This window comes from Elephas maximus, chromosome 15 (genome assembly GCF_024166365.1).
Source record: "Elephas maximus indicus isolate mEleMax1 chromosome 15, mEleMax1 primary haplotype, whole genome shotgun sequence".
Classification (NCBI taxonomy): domain Eukaryota; kingdom Metazoa; phylum Chordata; class Mammalia; order Proboscidea; family Elephantidae; genus Elephas; species Elephas maximus.
In genome coordinates, this window is record NC_064833.1 from 30,303,190 (window position 1) to 30,317,345 (window position 14,156).

Sequence of the window (14,156 nt, forward strand, 5' to 3'; positions counted from 1 at the left end):
AATAGCTCCAGCATATCAAGTATAAACCTGGACTGTCCTGGGCAAAATATGAACAATGATCACTCAAAAGATGTACCAGGCAGACAAAAAAAAAAAAAAATGAAAAAGAGTATGGAAGAGCTAAATAACACAATTACTAAGCTTGACCCAATGTACATATGTAAAAATATCTGCATCACACAATTACAGAATATATATATTTCCCTCAAGGTACATGGAACATTTAAAACAATTGATCATATATTAAGAAATAAATAAATCTCCACAGATTTCAAAGCAAAGTTATTCTTTAGACCTGATTTCTTATGATGATGTAAGTAAAAGTTAAGAAAATGAATAATTTTATTTTTAATTCCTGAGTGTTTGGAAATTAAGGAAATTGTTGATTTATTATTTTTGAAGCCTAGGAAGCAAAGTTTAAATTCAAACATTCAAACATGGGATCATCACCATCTTCTTATTCCTTTATATTGTCATCCACATCAATCATAGTTGAATGACACTTCAGAGTTTACAAGGGACTGCCAAATACAAAATCACATTTAAATCTCAAAATAGACTCAACCATAGAAGTATTACTGCCTTCCTGTCATCCACATAACCCAAGTGTCTGCTTCTACCACCCTATCATGAGTTACGTTTCTTAATTATATATGGGAAAGTTGGAGGGAGGTGGTGGTGTGTTGGAGCCAGCTGGTAGAGGCTCACCATGGTCAGGTCTGTGCATTCTACCTTACTCTATGACATCATGCTGGTAGCTTGAAATCTACCATTATGGGTGTATTTACACCTCAGAAACCAACAAATGCTACAAATCAGGGGTTTTTGTATGTTTGTTTGTTTTTTCTTGCAAAGCCATTTGTTAAATTTTTAATACCACCAAAAACCAAACCAAACTCATTGCCGTCGAGCTGATTCTGACTTATAGCAACCCTACAGGACAGAGTAGAACTGCCCCAAAGCATTTATAAGAAGCAGCTGTTGTATTTCAACTGCTGATCTTTGTTTAGCAACAAAGCTCTTAACCACTGCCCCACCAGTGCTCCTCATCACTGGTTAATCACAATGCAACTTATTTTGCTTCTGCTGCTGCTAGTATCTACTATTTTCCATTACTATTGTTTCCTTTGGCAGATGTTCTCTTCCATTTTTTTCAACTGACACTCCTCATTTCCCCTAAATCAACATGAACACAAGATCATTAGGTATAGCAGATTTTCATTAAAGTTCTGTGGGTAGCAGAGAGTAGTCATAGCATAGAATAGGAAAAAAACAAAGACAACAGCAACATGTACTTGTTGAGTGCCTACTACTTTCCATTAGAACATCTTTCTCCCCCAAATTACTCTACTTTTCCAATGCAGGCTGATTTACCTTGTTACTCCCTACTCCAAGCTTGTTCTATGTCTACTTCTGTTAGCCAAAAACACATTAACCTGTTGCCCATTGCCGTCAAGTCGATTCCAACTCATGAAGAACCTACAGGACAGAGTAGAACGTCCCCATAGAGTTTCTAAAGAGTGCCTGGTAGATTCGAACTGCTGACCTTTTGGTTATCAGCTACCATGCCACCAGGGTTTCCAAAAACAAATTAAGGTGTTTGCCAAATCAAAGGCTTTTTTACTCAAACTCTGTATCATTTTTTTTGTAGGCAAAGTGAGCATAACTATGTAGTTTAGGGTTCAGGGAGGGTACCAGTAGGAGAATGATTTGGCAGAGGTCATAGAGCCTGGACTGTGGATTTTTGGGTACACTAACTACATGTCTGCTAAGTATGTATTTTATTAGCCAGTAATTAGTGAGTTCATATAACCCAAAGTTTCCCTCTTTCACCTGAATAGTAGTAATGATGATGATGATGATGTTGATGGTAACAGCTAACACTTAGCTAAATACTTCACATTCATCATCCTATTTTATCTTCTGAACAGCTGTATATTAACCCATAACAATTGTGAGGAAATTCATACTTAGAGTTTAGTAATTTATGCAAAGTCGTACAGTTTATAAAGTCCCAGGAGAGACCGAAATTCAAGCAGCCTTACTCCAGTGCCTGCATCTCTAACCCTTCTGCTATTTTGCTTATGAATTATAATACAAATATAATCATGTTAGTTGAGCTATTCAGTAAAAACTCAACTTTTGAGGGTATTTTATGTTGATCCTTTACAGTAGTGTTGCTTTATTGATTTGCTGAACAGAATTCAGGGAATGCAAAATTTGTAACCCCAGTCTCTGTGATCTGACTGGTAAGAAATGTGATGTAAGAAGAAAGGATCAGTTGACAAACTTTCAATATCTTGTTAAAAAAAAGTTTTCCCCTAAATCCACTTTATTTGCCTAGTTAAGCATGACTTCATTGAATAGCTTATTGGAGCAGGGGAAGAGGGGTATGCTTTATTGTGATGGCTGGGATTCATGGAAGCTTCCTAGGAGATACGTAGACTTTGACATAACCGATTTGTATAATTATATATAACAAATTTACATAGCTATAATAAATCTCCTGTGACTGAGTCTAAAATATAGTGTTTCTTCTTTAGATGAATGTTTATGACATTTTGAATATTCTCTGATTCTGCCACAATCCATCTTTTTCCCATGAGAGTTAGCTAATTCTAGGCACTGTTCTTTTATTTCTAAAAATTTGTTTACCTTTAAACCTCTAAGCTGTCAATATGGTAGGGTGTTGTTCTCCCTCAGGAGCATGTATTATTGGAATAATTGAACTCAGTATTATGAAGGGTGGACAAAGAAGCACTCCCTCTTGACAGTCCTTGAGGGCTATTCTACAAGGGGATTTTGAACTCTACACATTTTCTCCTATGAATCTGTTCCCCACTGTTGGGAGAAAAGCAGGCCTCTAGCGACTTGTACACAGACTGACTTGGTTCAGTAAAATCATTTTATTTTCCCTCTGAAAAGACAGATACTGTTATAGGAGACCAAACATGGATGAACTTGATACTTTGCAGGGTTCTAAGTAGAAGCCTCCTCATGTATTTAATTAGCGTCGTCTATTTCTCTCTCATTGGTGGAGTAATGAGTAAAAAAAAAAAAAATTTTTTTTTTTTTTATTTCTCTTTCATTGGTGGAGTAATGAGTAAATCTAAGTTATTACAATTTTGATTAACCTAAAAAAATCAGAACACTTCACTGAAGAATTTATCACTTGCTTTCAACAGTATTGTGTATTTAGCAAAATACCATTATTCAATAAACTAATATTCATTTTGTATTTAATGCTTATATTTACAGGACACTGTAAAATTAATGTGTGTGTTTATTTAATTATTCACAGTTCCTGATGATGTGTTTGCCCAAAATTATATATGGAAAGGCTCTTACAATTTTAAAGGAAGGAAACAACCCATGACCTTGACAGTTACTAGTTTCAATGCTTCCACTGGAAGAGTTAATGCAACACTCAGCAATAGCAACATGGAACTGCTGCTTTCAGGTATCACATCAGAAAATAACCTGAGGCCTTCATGCCTTCATTTCTATCATGATTGACTCATTTTTATTAATGGTTTTTATACAATGAAATATTTGTTACATTTTTTAATGAAATTTATAATTAATTCAGAAACAATTCTTTTCAGTTCTTGAATTGGCAGATGAATGTAACTACACAAATATAAAATTCTATGGTTCTGAAATAAGCTCCCTGAAGAATATTTTACCTAGCTAGAATGAGATGGCATGAATTAGAACAAAAAATTTTTGACTTGGATACAACTAAAGCTTTCTATATGCTCTGAACACCAAAGAAACTGGATCAGTGATTTCCAACCTATTTTATGGTCACAAAATCATTTCTTCATGATGACAATGTTTACATGGACATCCAAATTTAAGACAGAAAAGGTGGAGGTAAAATAGTTTAAACAGGCATAAAGGACCCAGAGTCATACCCACTTACTTAGCCTTATCCCCCCGTTTCTGTTACCTCTATCTAGAACACGCTTCCCCAATTGTCTTTGCTTGTTCTGCTTCTTTTCACCATTTAGGTATTTTCTCAAATGTCTTCTCAGACAGCATTCTGTGATGAGCCTTACTAAAGTGGCCTTCACATTAAACAGTCACACTCTTAGTTTTAGGTAGTCTTACTCTGTTTGGTTTTCTTTTTTTCACTATTTGAAACTGTTATTTATTTAATGCTTACATACATTATCTCTCTACACTCTGACAACATAGGCTCTAGGAAGATAGTTCTTTGCCTTCCCATTCATCATTGTATCCCCAGAAGCTAGAAGAGTACCTGGAACAAAATAGATGTTAATATTATCAAATTAATAAGAATGAATTATCATTTTTCTCATGTTTAAAAATGGAGCAGTATGGTATTAGATATTTCAAATATGAAAAACACATATAATTATTAATAATGAAACAATTTAAGGCATATATAAAATGGCAAATACAATTATATCAATTAATTTTATAAAGTTTAGAAGAAATATGAATCATTTTGTGTTACTGAATGTTTCTACATTACACTCAAAGTATCAGAATATAAAACACATTATATTTTTAAAAATATTCAGCTACATGATATAATTCAGTGACATTTTCTATGGATGAGATAAACTCATTTAAATTTTGATGACTTATTTATGTAACTTTTGCATGTAAACAGATTTTTTCTTTAAGAGTTAGCCCAAAACAAGCTGATGCTTACTCTAATTTAGGCAACTTTAAAATAGATCACTACAAATATAGAAAAAACAAATATGACTAATTGGCTGGATTTAACTTGCTTTCACTTACAATGTATGTACAAATTATTTATAAAAATATCCAGCAATATTATTTTAATTGCTTTATATATTTCCCCCATTAATGATCATTTACTTTTGGTCAAAATCTATATCTCCTTGTCTTCATATTCCAGGTATATTCTTACAGTGCTTTATTACATAGGTGAACAATTAAGTGAATGAATGAATGGAATCTTAAATTTCAACTATCAGTTCATCACAAAGTTGATGAACTTTAAGCCTTATTTTTTACCCTTCTGAACACATTTGTACTACAGTTTAACACCATTTAAAAAAAAAAATCATTGTATATACTTTTGCATCTATTCTTTATGCAATTACCTGTATTTACCTTTTCTGCTCTTAAAGTCCTGCTTGATTTCCAAGACCCAGCTTCATGCCCTTTTCCCTAAGAAGCATTTGCTTATCATTCCAGTCTGAAATGATCCCTCTCTCTTCTGGTTTTCCAGGTATCACATTGTCTTGTGTATTTTAGTTAGTTGTGTACCTGACGTATATATCTTACTTCATTGGAAGCCCTTAAGAGTAGGAATGACATATATTTGCCTTTGTGACTCCAGGGGCACCTAGAATACTCTCTTTTTCAGGTTGGCTCACCGTTCATCACTGTGGAAGTAATCGGGAATTTTTAACATTTGATTCATACCCTGGAAGATTTTAAAATCTGATTGAGGGAAGAAATTTGTTTGAGTTATCATGGGATGATGTTATTAAGACCAGTAATAATTTTCATAGCGTAGGTAATTAATCCCTACAATTAAAATTTAAGTTGAGGATTTCAGACAAATGAGAGATTAATGTGTATGACAATGTTAATAGCGAGTAGTATGTGTGAAGTGGTCCTTGACTTGAATCTTGCTTTATTTTCTTTTGGCCTGTCAGTTATCTTACATGATATATTAAAGGAGTTGTAGACAATAAGCTGAAGCAGAACTATTTATAATACTTAGTAGACTAAAATATTCTAATGTTTTACAGGGGTATACAAAAGCCAGGAAGCTCGCCTGATGTTGCACATCTATCTGATTAAAGTACCTGTTCATGCTTCAGTGAAGAAAATGAAGGAGGAAAATTGGGCCATGGATGGCTTTGTAAGCATATTTCTCTAAAGGCCCACTGCATATTTAAGGACAAATGCATGGTTTGTCCAGAAAAAAAGAGAGTTTTCTAAATTTAACTAACTATGAACACACACATTAAAAAAGCATACTTACTATGCATGGGTAAATTATTTTGGAAAAAAAAAGCAATTCAAGTATACATATTTAATTTTCTTGAGTGTCAAAAAAATTTTTTTTATCAAGCCTAGCATTATTGGATTCTGGTGTGCTTTGCTTACTTTTATGATGTCTCTGTGTGTTATATGTGTGTGGTGGTATATATATATTTGGTCTTATCAGACATATTGTCTCCATAGTTAGCACTATAGAAACTAAATCAAAGTAAAATTTAATTTGTGGTCTTTATTCTCTGGAATTGCTATTTAAGGTATACGTATTATTAAAATTTGTCAGAAAAATTAAGTATACCCATTAAATTGAAACCCAAGTTTAATATATTTTATAAGGTTTTCTGTGGAGAGAAATGCTGGTGAGCTGCTTCCTGTGGGGAGATAGTTATCATAGCATCACCAGGGACTCATCCTGTCCTATTCAGCCATTAATGTGGAATTTCTAACTTGGCAGTTGGAAGCAACATGCCTTATAACCACATACTGTCCAGTACTCTTCTCTCTTGAAGCATGGGCACTGGAACTCTGACAATATCCTCTCAAGTGACAAGCCTTCTTTTATAAGGAACACCTTGTGGGAAAGAAGATAGTAGGTCATAGACTTCAGTAAGTTTGGTTTTTAAGGAAAGAAATTTCCATCCCCAGATCCTTCTTCTGCAGATGACTGAAGTAGCTAATTGCCACTAATTGGAACTAACTTCAGGGTAAATTTACATCACTAGTTAGTCATCAGGATCACTGAAATGTATCAATTCATGTTTTATCCATATGAGATCAAATGACATTATGCTTGTAAAGAACTTTTAAAATATAAGATTTTATTCCCATGCAAGGTGCATTCTTAGGCAGTATTTGCAGCATTCAGCATGGCCACAAAATCTCAGGGCCAAACAACAATAAACATTTGTGTTTTCTCTTCTGTGTGGGGTCAGCTGTGGGGGCTCTATCTGAGGCTGTGGTATCAAGTTCAGGTTTGCTGCATATGTCTCATTCTGGCGCCCAGTCCGGAGGCAGCCACCTAGGACATGTTGTTCTCTTGTCAGAGATCGGAAGCTGTCAGAGGAACAAGAAACATGCCTTTTAAAAAGCTAGGCTTGAAACTGACCTGTTGTCAGTTTCACTCACATTCCATTGACCAACACAAGTCACAAGACTGGGCCCACCATTAATGGGATGAGACGTATACTCCCCCTGAAGGTGGTGGTAGCGGGGAGAGGAATGCGTATTTGCTGGACAGTAATCTAGTCTACAAAATACTGTATTATATTTTAATTTTTAATTGGCCTTTTGCATGCCTCTATTTGTTTTTGGTTTTTTATTTCACTGTAGGAGCTCTCTTGTGGTGCAGTGGCTAAGAGCTCAGGCTGCTAACCAAAATATCAACAGGTCAAATCCACCAGCCGCTCCTTGGAAGCCCCATGGAGCAGTTTTACTCTGTCCTGTAGGGTTGCTATGAGTCGGAATTGACTTACGGCAATGGGTTTGGGGTTTTTTGGGTTTTATTTCACTACATCACTGTCTTTTTTTTTTTTTTGACAATGATTCTTAGCCTATAAGAAATCTCTATATTATATTAACAAACAACCTCCTTCTTTCCCTTATAATTTTTTAAAAATTAAAAAAAAATCTGAGTTATGGTTTTAATGATGGCAAATTTTTCACCATATGCTGTTTTTACGTATGAGCAAGGTATGGAAGAAAGGAACTCTGCATAATATTCATATCTGCATAATACTGAGTATTTATTAAGGCTGAGAAGATATTGCTGTGGCCAGCCTTTAGATTAATAAGACTTTTAAATACTTTTAGGTTTCTGCTGAGCCTGATGGAGCTACTTATGTATTTCAAGGATTTATTCAGGGCAAAGATTATGGGCAATTCGGACTACAAAGACTGGGTAATGTATTCATTTTGATTTTCATGTAGTTTCTCTGTTACCCCAGACATCATAAGGAAATACAGTAGGTTTTGTACATAGGCGCATTTACTACATTTTGTATTTTTATTGTCAGGACTATACATTGATACACTCGTAGTCTTCTAAAATAATCAGTTTCTTCAAAATATTGGTTCTCTATGTGCCAAGTCTGTTCAGTGTTTAGTTTTTCATCATATTTGTAACAAACATGACAAAATGACTTCCCCTTAAGCAAGTAAAAAGTAGAAAAAGTGATTTAGATAAAAAGGAAACATTAAACTGTAAATTATTTGATCTTCAGTTTGAATATTGTTGCAATTCTCTTTCTGCTCCAAATATGTAATAGCGCTTTGAGAAACTCATAGGGTCTGGCAAGGGAAAATAACTTTAAGTAATAGGCCCCTCTCTGGGACTTTGTAGTCTTCAAATATGTAAAATTGCTCTGGTGAAAGGCACGGGGCTTAGTCATTTTTATTTCCAAATCTCCTAAAATGTGCACAAGTATTTAATGGTCATGCTTGAATGGGTTTACTAACTTAGCTTTTGTTGTATAATCTTCCTAAGTTATACTGTCTCCCATTTTTATATTGATCTTGATATGTAAAGGATAAATTCAAGTCTAAAACCTATTATTTGACATTTCTCATGAAAATTTCATTACTTTGAACTTTTATGTAAATATACTGTGCCACTAGAAAAATAAAGAGCAGAATAAGGCACATTTTTTTTTTTTTTAAACTAAGGTGGGGCTTAGTTTAACTAAGATGTATTTATCAAAAGGGAAACTAGCTTTCTCTAAATGAATAATAAAAATAAATAATAAAATGTCATTTCAGATAATGTGCAGCCTAAAATGATGCTAGTTTTAAATTAGGATAAACACTCATTAACACACCACATTAACACAGTTGTACAATTGAATGTAGAAGGTTTTTACTTAATATTCTCAAAAGCACTTCAAAGACTACATATCTAAAACAGAGCCTATAAAAAAGGAAGTTTTGTTTTGTTTTTTAAGGGACCGTTGGTTATTTCCCCTTCCCTACCCCTGTGCTAACACATTGAGAAACCTAGCTTTTTTTTTTTTCCCCTCATTTCCTAACTATGCTAATACCACCCTCCATGTTTATTCAGTCTCAAGCGGAACACTTAATTCTATGCTTTCTTACCTCTTTTATCCACACACATATCCTATTGATTTTAACTAAAAAATGTTTCCCAAATCTACATTTTCATGTTTTTTCTACTGCTGTAGGTTAAATGGAAACCCTGGTGGCATAGTGGTTAAATGCTAGGGCTGCTAACCCAGAGGTCCGCAGGTTTGAATCTGCCAGGCGCTCCTTGGAACCTCTATGGGGCAGCTCTCCTTTGTTCTGTAGAATCGCTATGAGTCGGAATCGACTCGACGGCAGTGGGTTTGGTTTGGTTTGGGTAGTTTAAATCTTAATTTCCATTTTTTTTCTGGTTGTCACTACTGGTTCAAACTACTCCTATTTCCAGTCTGTACTCCCCAAAGCTCATCTGACTTGAGTCACTGTTCTTAATCTCAAATCTTTTCCTACCCTTTCCTTTCTTAACACCGTCAGTTGTCTCTCACTGCAGGTGGACAGAAAGATCAAACTCTTTAGAATGATATTCATGGCCCTTCAGAATGTAGCCATAGTTTATTATTCTAGCCCCCAACAACTATCACATGCTTTTTTCACACAGATACACCTAATGCTGGCCTTATCTCCTGAATATGCCATTGACCTCACTACTCTTAGGCATGTGATGATTCTGTTTTATTCTCCACTGGTGTTCTTCTATGGTTCTTCAAGGCCAACTGTATACCATATCTGCCCCAGAAAACATTCTTAAATCCCCCCGGACTGAATGACTCCTTCCTTTCCTAGAACACATAGGCCATTAATTCATACTTGATGCATTACCTTATTTGTGTCTGTCAGTCTCCCCACTAGTGTAAAAATAGTTCAGAGACTCGGCTTTATTTTTTTATTTTGTATTCTTTACTGGAAAAATATCTTATACGTGGTAGTCATTGTGCAAAGTTGTGTGGAAATGGGTTGAAGAAGATTCATGAATTATTTCTGTTTATTGTGTACTTGTCCAAGTAGAGGACAGTGGTTGCTCAGTGGTTAGCACCCCTGCTAACCGAAAGGTCAGCAGTTTCAGTCCACCAGTCACTCTGTGGAAACCCTATGGAGCAGTTCTATTCTGTCCCATATGGTTGCTATGAGTCAGAATTGACTTGATGGCAATGGGTTTTGTTTTCATTTGTTCAAGTAGATAACTTGAGAAAGGAAGAAATTGTTTCGTGAAAGCAGAAATCAATTGTGATGAGAGAGTCGATCTTATAATTTATTTTTTATTTTTAGGACTGAATATGTCAGAAGGATCAAATTCTTCAAATCATCCTCATGGTACAAATAGTAGTTCTGTGGCCATTGCTATTCTTGTGCCTTTTTTTGCACTTATATTTGCAGGATTTGGATTTTATCTTTATAAACAAAGGTAAGCATTATTTTTGAAACCTCTATGAACCAAATATTGCTGCAGCTGCTTGAAACTTTATCCACCTCCCTTCCCCACCACACACATAACAAAAATTGTTCTGTTCAGTTTCACAGGCATTCAACTTAACCCTTCATCCTTTCGCCTGTCAGTATTTGTTGCACAGAACTAGCTGTGCAAGTTAATTTTACATTATCCATAATGAGGCTTTGGAGATACAAAATCTAGGTTAAGATTTAAATAGGAGAGGTGATATGTGCTGCCAGATTTGTTTAGAGAACTAAGAATAAGCTTGTATCCAAATTTCTTAATTTACAGTACAATACTGACTAATTTTACCCAGGCAGATGGTAAAATCCTCTAATCCTTTTTTTTTCATCTTCTGTTGCCTTTTGAAGATTATGCAATTAATATACTATATTCACCATGTTATCTAGTATATGGCTGTACGTATTAGTGGGTCCCACTCCACTCTATTAGAATACCCTGGTGAGGGGCTTTACTATACAGTTCTCCACTATTTGAAATAAATCCTCATCAAGAAAACATATCTAGATAACCAGACAATTAAGTGAATTGTTGTCTAAATGCATTTTCCCAAAACCAATGCTTTTTTTAATAGATGTCATTTTGTAGTATCTAAGATTGATTTATTTAATATTACATAAATTTATAATAATTGTGAATTGGCAGCTGTTTAGGTCTGGCCACAATCAAATTTTATTAATGAATAAAGAAAAACCCTTGCTAAATTTTCTTTTTTACAGATTGATATTTTTTTTCCGTAAAACTATTGCTTGATATTAGCAAAGAGAAATTCTTTTATTTCCCCATGATTCTTACATAATTTGAAGAAAATTGCATTGCTTCTGGTTTTTACTGTGAATTCAGTTTGAAAAAAGACAAATATAAATTATTAGAGTTATAGCAATAGATGCATCCAGGGAGAGCAAGTTGCGAATGCTATACGTGATGACATTGAAAGCAACTAAAATTGTTTACTCCCTTTTTAACTTATTGTCCTAGAAATCATCTCACAATCCTTGGTATTGGCAAAAATTCAGACAAAATGTATTTGAGATAGTAGTATTATATTGTTATATGTATTATATTATTAAACATATAGTTATATATATATTTGTTATGTACAATGAATTACAAAAAAATTAATAATTGAAGCTTGTGGTGTTTGGTATAAACAAGTTGAAAAACATATTTATTTTAAGAGACTTTTTTCTTAGGAATTAGATCCCAGAAATAGGTAGGGACAAGTCCTACCTTTCTTCCATTACAAGTGTCAGCAAATTATACAGTGAGATATGGGAAAGAGAAACTAGAAATAAATATTAATCAAAGGTGAGAGAACTGAGCAATGAAGCAGGAATTCAAGACTAGCAAGCTACACCAGCCAGCCTAGACCCCATGTGTCTTTGTGACTAAAGGCAAATGTCCAGTTACCAGTAACTCTTTGGAAACTATTTCTCTTGTATCAGCATAGTTTTTTTTCCATGAGATTCTAAATTTACTAGCTGTAATGTATATCGTGTTTAAAATCAAGTCAAGTATCCCTATGTTTCTGGGACACTCCAAGTACCTTCACAACTTAGGTATCAGCATTAGCCATTTTCTATTCCTGGAATCCCCAGCTCTGTGATAGTACAGAAATGATTACTCCCTGTCCTTCAGATGACAGATTAGGTTTACCTCTTCAGAGATGTGTTTCCTTATTACCTGTTCTAAAGTGCCAGTTATTCCCCACCATATCGATCTTTTTCCTTTTCATCATAACAATTTTCATTACTTACCATTTTTCTTGTTTTATTATTTTTTTATTTGCTTATTGTTTTTTATTAGTCAATATGAGCTCTATGAGAATAATAATTTTTTGTAATAATTATACATCCAATGCCTAGAATATTGCCTGGCACATAATAGATGCTCAGTAAATATTTGTTGAATGAATGAATAAATAGTTATAAGATATAAAAAAAAAAATTTATAAGGTATCGTTTCATGATAATAACTTATGTGTAATTCATAATAGTAATTTATTATATAATAAGAAAAATTGTGGTAATATTAATAGTATTGATTGATATTTGTATTAAGGAGCCCTGGTAGCATAATCGCTGGTTTTTTTGGGGGTAGCATAATGGTTAATCTCTGAGCTGCTAACTGGGCAGTTTGAACCCACCCAGTGGCTCCATGGGAGAAAGACCTGTCAATATGCTCTCCATAAAGATTACAGCCTAGAAAGTCCTGTGTAACAGTTCTACTGTGTCACATGGGGTTGCTGTGAGTCAGAATCAACTCGACGACACCTAAAAACAATAACGTGTTTGTATGATTAACATCAGTACTGTATACAAATATATGCTATATGCAAATAATAGAAATTATTCAAGATTTTTAAAGTGACAGTTAAGTTGTCAAGCTTCACTTATTGAGTTCGTAATTTCTCAATTAATACTTTCAATTTACATTACTTACTAACCATGATAGCTCATGTATCTAATGTTTAATGCCTACTCTGCTATTTCTAGAGGTAAGTGGACACATAGCTAATCAATGTTCTCATCAACAGGACTGCACCTAAAACACAGTATACAGGATGTTCAGTTCATGAAAATAACAATGGCCAAGCAGCTTTTGAAAACCCCATGTATGACACCAATGCAAAGTCGGTGGAAGGGAAGGCAGTACGATTCGATCCCAACTTGAACACGGTCTGCACAATGGTATAACGCGGCAACACTTTGCCTTTCACAGAAGCTTGGAAATCGAAACACAAACCAGTGCACATTTAGTTCACTGCTAAACAAATTAAAGCACACTTTTCAGGATTTGCTGGGTCACCTTTTCCTGAGGAATGATAGAGAAGAGTGTTTTTCATAAACTGGACCATAATTCTTCTTCATGTTCACCGTGGAGAGTTTTACAGAAATTTGGCTGCACTCTGAGAGTGCTCACTCACAGTTTATTTGCTTTTTTTAAAAAGGAGATTATTCTAAAACATAAACTATTTGCATATATTGGAGGAGCATCCACTATCAGTATTTCTGTGCTTTATAAACTATATTAGAGGGACTGGGTTTAAAAAAAAAATAAAGATATAGGGTAGAAAATAAGAGCTATACTTACAAGAGTCAATAGATCGCTTTCTTCTCTTTAACCATCATGAGCTACATCATGGCCGTAAGTCTGTACTTCATATGCTCTATCAGCTATTCATCCTTGTTAACTGAGGCATCATTTTCCTTATTCCCATTGTTATTGAAGATTGTCAAGCCTTTAAATGTTTATAAGCTAATTTATGCCACAGAAGAGAGAAAGTTGCTTACACTGACTTTTTCTGTTGTTTAGTTCTTCAGTGTTTTATATTGATATTCCTCTTTTGACCATTGCCATGGTTTTGGAAAATGACAAGGTTATTGTGCTACCCTCCTGAATGCCTCATTATGGTGTTGACAGTGTTATTTCGTGAACCATGGAGTAATGTCAACTCTTTACTTCACTTTGTTTTGTCATCCAGAAACTACTTTGGCTGGCAAAAATTGCCTATAAGAATGATGATTTTACAGTTACCTGAGGCACCAAACTTACCATTCTTTACCAGACTTTCCAACTTTCTGGAAAGACCAAATGGTACCTATTATTCCAGTATTTATCTTATGGTATATCTACCTTTTTCTTCCAGATGGTTCTTCAA

At 34.4% G+C, this 14,156-nt stretch overlaps 1 protein-coding gene across 3 annotated transcripts in view; it reads left to right on the forward strand.

The window, feature by feature from the left end:
* CSMD3 (CUB and Sushi multiple domains 3) overlaps nucleotides 1-13,228 on the forward strand; it is a 1,374,620-nt gene extending 1,361,392 nt beyond the window's left edge. For all 3 annotated transcript variants that reach the window (XM_049854130.1, XM_049854131.1, XM_049854132.1), the window contains 5 exons: nucleotides 3,302-3,460; nucleotides 5,763-5,875; nucleotides 7,825-7,912; nucleotides 10,312-10,447; nucleotides 13,032-13,228. In XM_049854130.1, coding sequence (XP_049710087.1) covers nucleotides 3,302-3,460; nucleotides 5,763-5,875; nucleotides 7,825-7,912; nucleotides 10,312-10,447; nucleotides 13,032-13,191 — 656 coding nt within the window. In that variant the 3' untranslated portion in view covers nucleotides 13,192-13,228. The remainder of the gene's footprint in view (nucleotides 1-3,301; nucleotides 3,461-5,762; nucleotides 5,876-7,824; nucleotides 7,913-10,311; nucleotides 10,448-13,031) is intronic.
* The last annotated feature ends 928 nt before the right edge of the window (nucleotides 13,229-14,156 follow it).